This window comes from Colias croceus, chromosome 15 (assembly GCF_905220415.1).
Source record: "Colias croceus chromosome 15, ilColCroc2.1".
Taxonomy (NCBI): Eukaryota; Metazoa; Arthropoda; class Insecta; order Lepidoptera; family Pieridae; genus Colias; species Colias croceus.
The window spans coordinates 3,318,879-3,331,084 of record NC_059551.1 but is presented as its reverse complement, the minus strand read 5'-3'; the positions used below and the strand labels follow the sequence as shown (position 1 = coordinate 3,331,084).

Sequence of the window (12,206 nt, the reverse complement as noted above, 5' to 3'; positions counted from 1 at the left end):
GTTTATTGTAAATTAGGTGGTCTATTTAAAACTAGAGTATTATATTGTATTATCTTCATTATTTATTTCTTCATTCTAAACGTTGATTATTTCATATAACACTTACACATGGGGGTAATATTACATTGAGTAGGTACTAGGACCTAGGTATTACGACTTGGAAATGATAAGAAATAAAACTTGCAGGGCTTTAAAAAATTAAGTTATAATATTATTACATTATTTGGTATTTTAAAGTGAAACTTTTATTACATCGTCTCAAACTTTTTGGTCTGTGTAGCGCATGTCGCGTGACGCACGATACGTACGATAATTTTTAGTTTTTAAATGTCTATATAGTGTGAAAAAAAGTTTCACTTTTACCGTGGTTTCATAAAACCACACAACATTTACCTATATGGAAGATTACATCAGTTTGGTCATTGGTGGGACCAAACTGAGGCTAACAAATTAGTATTTATCAACTCGACATCGACCGAACAATGTATATTGACCACAAGACATGTCCGTTGCGTTGCTACACGTCATAATACCTAGTTATTAGTTATTACGGTATAGAAATCTGAGAGAGGAAAAAAGGCGCAGTAATATGACGCTTTGTATCCATTGTTACATTATTATATGAAAAGGAGATAACGATGCAGATGTAACAAAAACCATTTGTTATGACATAAAATGCATATATATATAAACTTGTTATACAATCTAGTTAAATAAACTACTTTGGAAAAAGTTATAATAATTATTGTTTACCGTCTGCAATCTTAAGTTTTTTTGTAAACTTGTAAATTAACATAATATGAAATATGTACATATTTCATATTATGAATTATGATTTCAGATTTATATCTAATGGACAGAGCAGTAAATTTTTGATTGATTTTCAGTTCGACAATAATTGCATCTACTTTATATGGAAAGGTTTATACTATATTGTATGTGTTGTACGAATGCTTCAGAATTAATTTGTAAATCAAATATAAATTATTATGCATAAAAAAATAAGTTGCTTTCAAACAATGATGTTCCACACACCGAACACAAAACTAGTACATAAAAACAATAGAACTCATACGTTCCATATCTCTAATCAGCTGTCAAAGTGCTAACGAGCAGCATTTTAGGCGCACGATCGGAACGGTTCCGATACAGAATCTAATGGGTGATTATAGCTTTGATGATGCCGCCGCGATGCAAAATACAGTTCAAAGTAACCGCCTCTTTAACAGCCTCACTGTTTGGTTGCTATTGCTCTCGTATTTTATACAACCATAATTAAATTTTCGAGAAACGCTCTAACAAGTTTCGGCTCGGGCGACGCGAAGAACATTACGCTAATAAAATGTGATTTATATTGATGAATTGTTAAATGCGAAATTACAATTACGCCTCGATAATTCGATATAGGTATGTGCTGAATTTAATTGATATTATAAACGCTCCGAACATAATATTATGCGCCATACATTGTAATAGCTAATACTTTTCAGGCTTACATTTTTTTATTTTTCTTAAAATCCCTGATTAAATTTATTTCTATAGCTGTAATAACATGTTTCTGTAACATTGAGATAATAGTACTTCGTATGGAGAAGACACCACGAACAAAATCTGTGCGCCATTTTTTTGCTCTAACTAAGTTTTAAAAATTATTATCTAAGTAGTTAGGTACTTACCGATGAAAGTTATTCCTTTGCACTTTTCCGTATTATTTGTGCAATATCGTAACACACACGAAGGCATATTTGATGCGTTTCACTTTAAAACAAATAAAAAATGAGCGTGCAGTTACGCCATACGGCGTATGTTAGGCGGAACATAAGTGATGTAGGCGGTGTCGTCTCCATATGTATATCTCAGTGTTCTGTAATTACTAATCTATACTAATATTATAAAGCTGAAGAGTTTGTTTGTTTGTTTGAACGCACTAATCTCGGGAACTACTGGTCCGATTTGAAAAATTCTTTCGGTATTAGATAGCCCATTTATCGAGGAAGGTTATAGGCATTTCATCACGCTACGGGCAACAGGAGTGGAGCCACGGGGGTGAAACCGCGCGGAGCAGCTAGTTCTTGATAAATTTAATTTTCACGTAATTGTGTTCAAAGCGGAGTGATTAAGCCGTAAAAATAAAATAAATCGAGGCAAAAACCAAACCGAATTTATCTTGTCTATGTAAAGGATAAATAATGATTTAATTTAACTCGCATCTTAAATAGATTTGCCTTAACAAAAAACCTAGCGATCTCATTATGCTTCGAGTCAGTCAGCGCCTAGCTATGTAAAGTATCTCATTACATTAAAATTTATGATCATTTAGGCGTTGTTTAACATACAATTGGCTATTATTTCGGTCCTGTATCGTAAACGGGTTATTGTTAGGAGTCGTGAGATGATTATCCTATCTGGCGATTGTTCTCGCCTTATATGAAACTCGTTTCTTGACTTACCCTGAATCCTACATGTACATATAATACCTGTAGGTATGTGCAGGCTGGGGGCTTTATTAAGTGATTATAAATTATTTATAATCATATTATGATGAGCTCTTTAGGTAGCTGTTTAAGGGCCCTTAGTAGGTGAACACGGCAAAATGGACTGTTTTCTATGAGCTATAATTGAAAATATTGAAGTTTTTTCGCACTGGAATTTCTAATATGTATTACAGAACGTATGTGTGATGGGATGACTGTTTCCAAAACACGATTGGAAAAATTTTGCTCGATAAAAAAAATTCCTGAAGTTATCTCTAAAATATCATATAAATGCTCATTACAACCGTATTTTACGATAATAATTCGTATAAAATCACAAATATATAGGTATTTACCTTGTCGATTTCCTGACTGTTTTAGATTTTGAAAATACTAAATATTTTCATTCACTTTTTGATAAAAATGTGAATGGCGCTTACGATTTTTAGTTTCGAGCACGTTGATTCCATACTAAACGCGGACCCCCTCACCGCTTACCTCAGGCCCGAATAGCTGAATTTTCGCTGACCGCCTAACCCCCCTTAATATATGGTCATATCTAAAAGTAGTGGAACAATTAGGTAACATACACCAATAATTATATAAACTTATGAGGGCAGAGCATGTTTATCTGTATTTTGGGAAATTTAAGGTCCAAATTTAAATTTAATGAGACATTTTATTTATTTGTGCGTATGGCAATAGGCAATAGCATTTTAAAGTACCTACGAATGGGACACCAACTCAATTAATACCTACACCCAAGTTTTTACTAACAATGCGAGTAGAATAAAACACGTCATTATGTAAATTTGTAACAGATACAGCCAGCCCGAGATTCTTGTTAAGCACCATATCTAAGATCGTAACGAACGACATATAAAAATATCTTACAGCAATAAAGTAATTTGTACGGCTACATTTATCGTCTCTTTCACACATACTGGATGCGGGCGGGAGTGAAAAAGTCAGAGATAACAATAAAAGCATAGATACAGGGATCCCGTAGCGCAGACATGTGCATCTGCTTAGCTGGAAAGCGTAGATTTAATTTCGAATAGAAAATCCGTGGAGTTGTGTTAATACGAAATTATATTATTATCGTATTAGAATTACAGAAATTAATGACAAGCTAATAAATACGTACAATTATGTTTTATGTACTGAATTCTTCTGTTTAGAGCAGTTTAACAAATTGTTAAAATTTCTCAACATGAGCTCTGGCTTGACATCAGGAATTTTCAATCAACAAGTTATTAAAAGCTTGCAACTGCATACCACCTAGTTTCCAACATGTAAATTGTATTTTAATTATTTGTACCAGCATAAACAAAACTACTAAGGCACCCAGTCAAAATAAAACATTTCATCATAAACCTGTCTAAACATTTCTCTGTCCGACGCATCACTAAAACATTTCGTTCTTTTGGTACCGTGTTTAAATTACGGCCGTCGGGATTTCTGCTTACGATCAATAAATCAATAAATATATGTGGCCGTCCGTCCGTCCGTTCGACATTAATGGAAATCATTGTTTGTTTAGGACCAAATCCCTCGCTCACGAAACTTTGCTATTAAACAGGAGCCATTTTTGGAACGATCAAAACTTTGGTATTCGACATCTGAAACCATTGATTGGACATGAAATATTACTTTCTTGAAGCCATAATAATAACATTGAAGCATAAGTACCTACTCGTTTTTTGCACATCCATTAGGTATCCTCAAAAACACATTTCACAAAGAACAGCGAAAAGGTAAAAGTTAAATTTAATTCATAAATCCACATTTACCATTGCATTTCAGAGATTTAGTAGGAAGATCATTGCAGAACTTAACTAATACATACTTTATTTACATTTTTAACTTTTTGTCCATGTGCAATTCGCACATTGAATACCTAAATATTTATTAAAATTAGCTGAATTGTATACGATATGGTTTTTTAAGGGAGATGCATATTATCATCTCTTTTTCCCTCAAAATATAAGTGGATAATGTGTCCTGCCATTATGTCTTGTATTAAGTACATAATCACGAAAATAACCGAATACGAAGGTACATTAACTATAAAAGATAGACTCGTTGTCGTGACTGTACATAGGAATTACCATCGTTTTAAAAATTCCTTTCAAGCATCGCGTTCCGAGGTAGGCGGGGTAACCATCCTTAATTATTATATGCCTTTCCATCATACAAAACCAACAAACAAGGTATTTCAAGACAGCCCACCCACCGACACGATTATTCTGATATGTACCAAGCTTAATAAATACTATAATAAGTAATAATTATAAGTAGGGAAATACCAACCCAATTGAAACCAGTTCGATAGCAATGTTGACAGTTCGGAAATCAATCATGTTGGTTGTAAACTTGGTTGTAAAATTTAAAAAATGTTGACTTTAAATCAAGTTTTATACTAGTTTTGATGTGATAAAACAGGTGCGATAAGTTTTCTAGAATTCGAATATTTGTGTAGATGCAATATAGAGTTTAACAAATATTGTACGAAGCTGAATTACAAGTATGAAAAGTGATACTAGTTAATAAGGAATGCAATGGCTGTAGAACGTGGTTCAACAATGGAAGATAATATCAGGGCAGGCCCAACGAGCAATGCAGGGTGTATCTGATCCGTGAATCGCGGTTAACAAGACGCTTGTTCAGTACAATGTACAACTTTAATGCTTTGTAGTGTACAATTACCTCTAGACAAATTGTTGACGAAAAGATATCATTAAAAAACGTTATGTGGAATTTAAATAGGGGAGATGTAAACAACCATTATAGTTACCAGTTATAAATAACTAACGTCAAAAAGGACATTAACTACTTCTTTGGTTGTGTAATTATCATTTAAAACTTTCGAGATGTAACGTACTAATAAAGCACCTTTAAAAGGTTTTTTAATTAACAAGAACGCTCCTTAATCTCAGCATCACAATCGTCGGTGTACCCACTGAGGGGCCAACAAAGGTTCCAATAACGAAGGCTAGATAGGATCTTACTGCAGGCGGGTACGTGATCTCGGTGGGAGATATGCAGCTCCGGCCCCTTTGAGAGTAAATATGGTTTAAAGTGAATGAGGAATGCCTACCTACTAAGCGAATATTTAGATTAGTTTATTATCCGTAAAGATGTTTACACTTAATCATTAAACTAGTATATGACATGAAAAAAAAAACAAGATAACTAGGTTGAATTATTAAGAGCATAGTAATAAACGAAGATTATTTACGATAATAATTGTGGAAGACTAAGAAAGATTACTTAATGATCTAAGGACTAAGATATAGAAAGTTGAAAAGACATTTTCTATGTAGATTGCTACGTTGGAATACCATATAAAGTCATTAGAGTTAATTATAAATTTATATAAATCATGACAAAAACTAAATTTACTCCAAGTCATTATTTATTAAATTTATTATCTACTAGCTTCCGCCCGCGACTCCGTCCGCGAGGATGTCGGTCTTCGCGTGGATGGTTTATATTTTCTCCATTTTGAGTAACTCTGAAAATGATATCTTATAAATATCTATTGGACCCAAATACGGCTAGGCCTATAATAATACGCAACATGTGTTCGCGGTTCTACGGAACAACGTCTATGGATAAAACTGAAAAATATAGTAGTATAATTATACCAAGTTTCATCGAAATCGAACCGGTAGTTTTCACGTGATGTCTTCACATACAGACAGACAGACAGACAGACAAAAAATTTTTTAATCACTTAATTGGGTTTGGTATCGATCCAGTAACACCCCCTGCTATTTATTTTTTTAATATTTTCAATGTACAGAATTGACCCTTCTACAGATTTATTATATGTATCTAGATTCTCCCGCATCAACTCGCCGTCATAAAAACCGCATTCAATGTAAGCAAGCGACAACAACCTCGCCGTATGTAAAATGGAGGGAAACTTTTTAAAGTTTTTAAGCTTTAGGTGTATGATATAGCCGGGTCGGTTGTTAAAAACTAAAATTATTCCGCAGTGAAAAGTACAGTGATTACGAAGCGCTGTGCCGTCAGAGCTTATTGCAGGATGATTGAAGACTCAACCGCCTTCGACGCGATCCTGGCGGGAAAGGGATAGACATATATGTTGGTGGATGTGGAAAAGAGACGAGAAGAGCTCAACATCTGATTAGCATCCCAATTACAGCGCGGGCGCAGAGAATCGAATCTCAAGATTTAGTGCTGTGCTTCGAGGATGATTGTCGATATTTTAGAAAGAATTGACAGTACCTTAGTAAAATTTAAAACTTAATACTTAACAGATTATTTAAAATAAATATGATTTGGTAATGATTCTGATATTTCTCTCACTTCAGCTGAATATGAATGTTTTATTCTACGTAGCAGTATAAAGTAAACTGAATTCTCAAATGATAAACAAAATTATGTGTGAAGTAGGTAGTAGGTACTAGGTACCTATTTCTAAATCATATTATTGTAAACATTCGAAATATTTTCAAACCATAGAAATCTAAATAACGACGTGCCTTGTTATTTAGATTTCTATGATTCAAACAGTCTTTACGTAAAACAAGAAACAAGACGTGATCATTCCATAAACATAATCACAGTCACTATTCACCGAAATTCAGCTAAAATTAATCATACGGTAATTTGATAAAACACGACTCTCTGTTTAAACAGCGCTATCCAATTTTATCGATAACGATATCGATTTTAGATACAAAGCACAACCCTACTAACGAGCACTGCACTCGAGGCGGGGCGTTCATGTCGAGATTATATCGGCAGCCGCAAGGAAATTTAAAATAAACAAGAAATTATGAACCGGGCCTTGATTATATGCTTGGTGCTGACCCGTATAAGACTAGCCAGAAACGATCTTCAATTTATGCTCAGAGGTCCTTGTTGTTAAACGTTTATGCATAAAATTTAATAGATCCTATATCTATACCTACGTGTAAAGAGAATATTATAGGGGTTCCTTTATTACCGCAAGTGATGCCAAAAATGATTATTATAATATGTAATATGTTACCGTCTGCTTTTCTAAGGTAAAAACATTTTACAAATTGGGTGCGATTTTCAAAAATTTAATGCTCTTTGTAAAGAACATTACAATTTTTGAAGAACAATTTGTAAAGATTTAAAACCTAACATATTATTATAATTTAGTAATTGAATTTTTCATCGGCATGGTTTCGTAAATAACTATAAAATTACTGTTAATGGTGTAATGGGTTCCAGTCGTAAGACATAAAATATTCTCAAATCGCTGGCAATGATAGGCATGTTAAGTTGAAAGCACATTAAATGTGCTTTCAACTTAACATGCCTTTTGCTTTCTATTCTATTATAATTTTACTACACTTGCTGTTATGTAGGTAATAGGAAAATGAGCTAAATGAGCTTTTCCTTATTGATTTTGTAAACTGTAATGCAAACTTGCTGAAACCATTTTAATAAGTAGTACTAAGTAGTAAGTATGTAGGTATAAAATAACATAATAATATAGGTAGTTTCTGTTATTTTGCATAATACCCATGTGAGTACATATTTTGAATTGTTAGAAAATGGAAACATTAATAAATAGGTACCCACTTAAACAATTATTTCGGTCATCATCGTCATCAATTTCATGCATTCTATAGAAGTTTATGGATATATAATAAATAGTATGTACAAGTAGATACGTATAGGAAGACATAAATTCATATATCAAGCGGCGATATCCAACGTCTAGGAAGCACGTACCTCCAACCGCACTCAGAAAACCAATTCCACGTTAACTTACTCATTACAGAAACCACAACATGCTCGCAGCTAACTAGTTCCGTTCTCATCTGTTATTATGTTAATAGACGCTAGTTTCAAACAAGGGCCCGCTGTTAACAATTAAACCGGCACCTTTCAAGTGTCAATAAAATGCGATAACTACGCGTAATTGACTAACAGTCGATGGTATAGCAATAAGTGTGTTGAACTACGCCGTGTAAGTACAAATGTCGTGTGCACTCATTAAAGTGCAAGAGAGAACATAAAAATTACTACCTCTTAAATTGTTCTCTAACTGACAGTCATTAAAAATTTTCATAAGTTTCAATTCCCTTCTGAAACATTATTGAACTATTCATGTGTATACACCACTAAAATGAAACAAAAACATATTTCTCAACAAAATTTAAACAGAGGATAAACAAGGTGCATAACAACTATCAACATGAAACATTAATATCTGTCGAGGGCCCATCAGATATAGTATCAAAGAATGCCGGCCTCACATAAATCTACGTGAAATTATCATAAAGACTCGCTTATGTTAGAAAAATCTGCTTTTCTAAGAAATTAATAACGTCCGGTGGGTTATTTTAACGATAATATTTTGGTGACGTTTTCTATCGTCGCATCGATTCATGTCATTCAATTATAAAACGTTTCTTATAAACCATTATTCAAAGAAATGAAATGGATTTAAATTTTATAAAGCTTTCCTTTGATTAGAGCTTTTCACCACACATTTCTGTTTTATATTTTTAACCACCCAGTAACAGTCAGTTCTCGGTAAGCTGACTAAAAACGCAGTTGAGTTTCGACTTTCGAATATTATCACAGATAAGGCACTGTTGAATCTCATTTGAATCACAAAGTGCGAAGAGCAAGAAAGAAGATTTTATCATTATTGCGAAACTCCTTAAGAATGAGGTACGCGCAAAAAATTGTCGGTCGAAAGTGGTTTCCGAAGGGTATCATCGATCCTTCGGTTCCTTGTAGCTTAAGTAATTTTTATGTAGAAATGCAACGTGGCTGGTTTTTCTTGACCACCTCAGTCAAAGATTTTACGAAGTCCTTTGCGAGCACCATATAGTTTGTTTCGGGGACATAAGTGTGAAAATGTATCTCGTTCATAACCTTGTACGAGCATTTTTCTTTTTGTCTCTGTGTACAGTGGCACATATTGTATAGCTCATTTATTGTGAAAGAGTAATCGATAACAAAAAATAAATTTAATAAGCTCTTGTAACGTCTACTAGGTAGTTACTAAGAAGTAAACATATCGACTTGAATTATTATTAAAATTGAAAATATACGTAAATCAGCAATTCTATTGACAGAACGACATAATTTTGTCAAATTACTTAGATAATTGTAAAAAGAAAATAATTTGGCCACGTTGTGCTCCTTATGACTATTACTAGGAAAAAGAATACTTGGAAAACCACACGTCTACTTTAGCTTTTATGACGTGCATTTATATATAACACGCAACCTACATTTCGTGTTCAGTTTTGACTAATGTACCAAACACATCAGGATTATGATTGATGGTACATAGTTAAACCTTTCGTAACCACTAACTAGGTTATAGTGGTTATACTTATACTTTCTGAGTAACAAACATTTGAATGCTGTAGCACTTTAGTAGTTCTGATCTTACCTACAAGTAGATAATAAAAGCCATAATTTTCTTACAATCCGTGGATTTTTTGTTTACTTTTCTTTTCTACAAATAGGTACCTAATAGGAACCTAATTGACGCTTAGAACATGATTCCACTAAACAACTAAGTCAAAACCATCATATTAACTCAATGGTCAAAACTTAGTTCTTTAGTACATCATATGGGCCATTGCAATTTGCAGTGATATGCTTTTTGTGTAGTAAGTAGGTACACTACCTACGTATTTAGTAATCTGTGCATCTGTGCTTCGCGAAGTTCTTTTTTTATTGTCCATCGGGACCGAAAGAGAAAAAAAGAATACTGACTACGAAAGCTGATGGATGGAACAACTTTGCATTTGCAATGTAAGTATGTTTCACTAAACTGGTTGTAATAAATCAATGCTTGACATCCAAGTTCTATTGTCACCTAGGTACCTATTTCACGTGACATTTTGTAAAGCTGCAGGTAAATAAGTACGTAACAATAGGAAGACGGTACCTATATAGGAATCAGTTTATATTTTTCAAAGAAATCACCTTGGTATCTACAATAAAAGAACACGTTCCTTTGAAAGAAGTGACAAAACCTAATAGGTACATCAGTGACAATGTTTGGGATAAGTCATAAATAGCAGGTACGGAACCACGCGGGCAGTTTATTGTAGTAAGGTGTTATAGTAAGATTTACAAGCCTTTGTACTAAACGATCATTGTTATTGAGTTTGCAATTTTTTTGCGTGGGTATTAAAACTGTTACCTACCTATTGTCACTTTCTAAATGCTGGTTAGCATTTGTTAAAACTAAAATTAAATATGTAGGTAGGTATTTAGGGACTAAAAGCGTTGGCTTTCATATTGTTTTTCAAATACTTAGGTACCTAGGTAGTTAGTTAGGTATTAATCTTATATATAAAATTCTCGTGTCACAATGTTAGTCTGCATACTCCTCCGAAACGGCTGGACCGATTCTCATGAAATTTTCTGTGCATATCGGGTAAGTCTAAGAATCGGCCAACATCTATTTTTCATATGTACCACGGGCGAAGCCGGGGCGGACCGCTAGTATTTATATAAAAATATATGTGCTAGGTACTTAAGAAACTTACCACACAGACGCTGCCATTCCAAAGTAGTAAAGAAGTAGAAAGACGACAGCGCAGTTAGGATTTTCCAGACCATCGTGAGCCAGAAGCATTCTTGTTGGCGATGTGGACTCTTTAGCACAGCCCGCGGCCGTGCGCCCCGCCGCCGCTCTGACGCCCCAACCAGCTGCGGCCGCGCATCTGCACAGCGCCACCAAGACCAAGGCACGTTCTCCAGCACCTCCCCGATCTCCACAAGCCAACTGAGCTACTACCGCAGCCAAAGTACAAACAAAACTTAACGCTGCCCATGTAGCCAGCCAAACTTCCGCAGCTTTGCTCTCCCCTGCCTCCCATAAAACTTCCGCGTCGCAATATTGCGCACAACGGCTCGATCCCCTCAACCAAATCCAACTGTTTGGCTTAATAAGCCTTCTACAAGCACTTCTACTGTTAGCATTCGAGGTATCCAGCGGTATCGTTCCAGATACAGTTCTCTCTCCGGGGCCTTCCATGCACATGTGTTCGTGATTGTTTTCTACTGGAAAGAGAGAACAATCGAGCTCAGCCGGCCACGGGAACCCGAATCCTCTGAGCACGGGATAACACCTTTCGTAAACACTCTCGCACAATCCTCTACATGGTCCAATCGGTAGAGCGACCTTATCCGTACACATTGGCACGTAAACCGCACATAAAAATAAATGTAACTGAGACGAACACCCGTACTGCACCAAGGGGCTAAATGTCTGAAGGGTGACGTCGGCGTCAGCTTGCAAGGTATGCCTCGCCAGATTGGGCATCCCGGTTTGATTATATCCAATATTCTTGCACATCGCTACTTTAATAGGTTCACATATCCGTACCGTGGCTTCCGACGCAATGTTCATGGCCAGAGCCAGTAAAATAAACACGTAGACACACATCATTTTGAAAAAGCACAGTCACAACTCACAATTCACAAAAAGTTTTCACTGCATCGTAAAGTTTTCGCGCACGTTTGCAATAACACTAAACACAACCATTACGGAACGCGTCGTTTGACGTTGTGAACGAATTACGAAACGTGAACGGTGAAGCGTCAAGTCAAGCGGTCACTCGCACCGCGGGGCGCGGGGGCGGCGCTACAAACTACAAACAAAAAGGTCTGGGCTTCGGCGGGCAAGTGGCAGGTATGCACGAAAGTATTGGAGGAACTTAGGAGCCTCGATAAGCGGCTGTT

The 12,206-nt window shown here is 35.3% G+C and overlaps 1 protein-coding gene across 1 annotated transcript in view; it reads right to left on the bottom strand.

The window, feature by feature from the left end:
• The window catches only part of LOC123698075 (frizzled-4), a 28,239-nt gene extending 16,218 nt beyond the window's left edge, over nucleotides 1-12,021 (bottom strand). The window contains exon 1 of the mRNA XM_045644671.1: nucleotides 11,009-12,021. Coding sequence (XP_045500627.1) covers nucleotides 11,009-11,913 — 905 coding nt within the window. The 5' untranslated portion in view covers nucleotides 11,914-12,021. The remainder of the gene's footprint in view (nucleotides 1-11,008) is intronic.
• Between the last annotated feature and the right edge of the window lie 185 nt (nucleotides 12,022-12,206).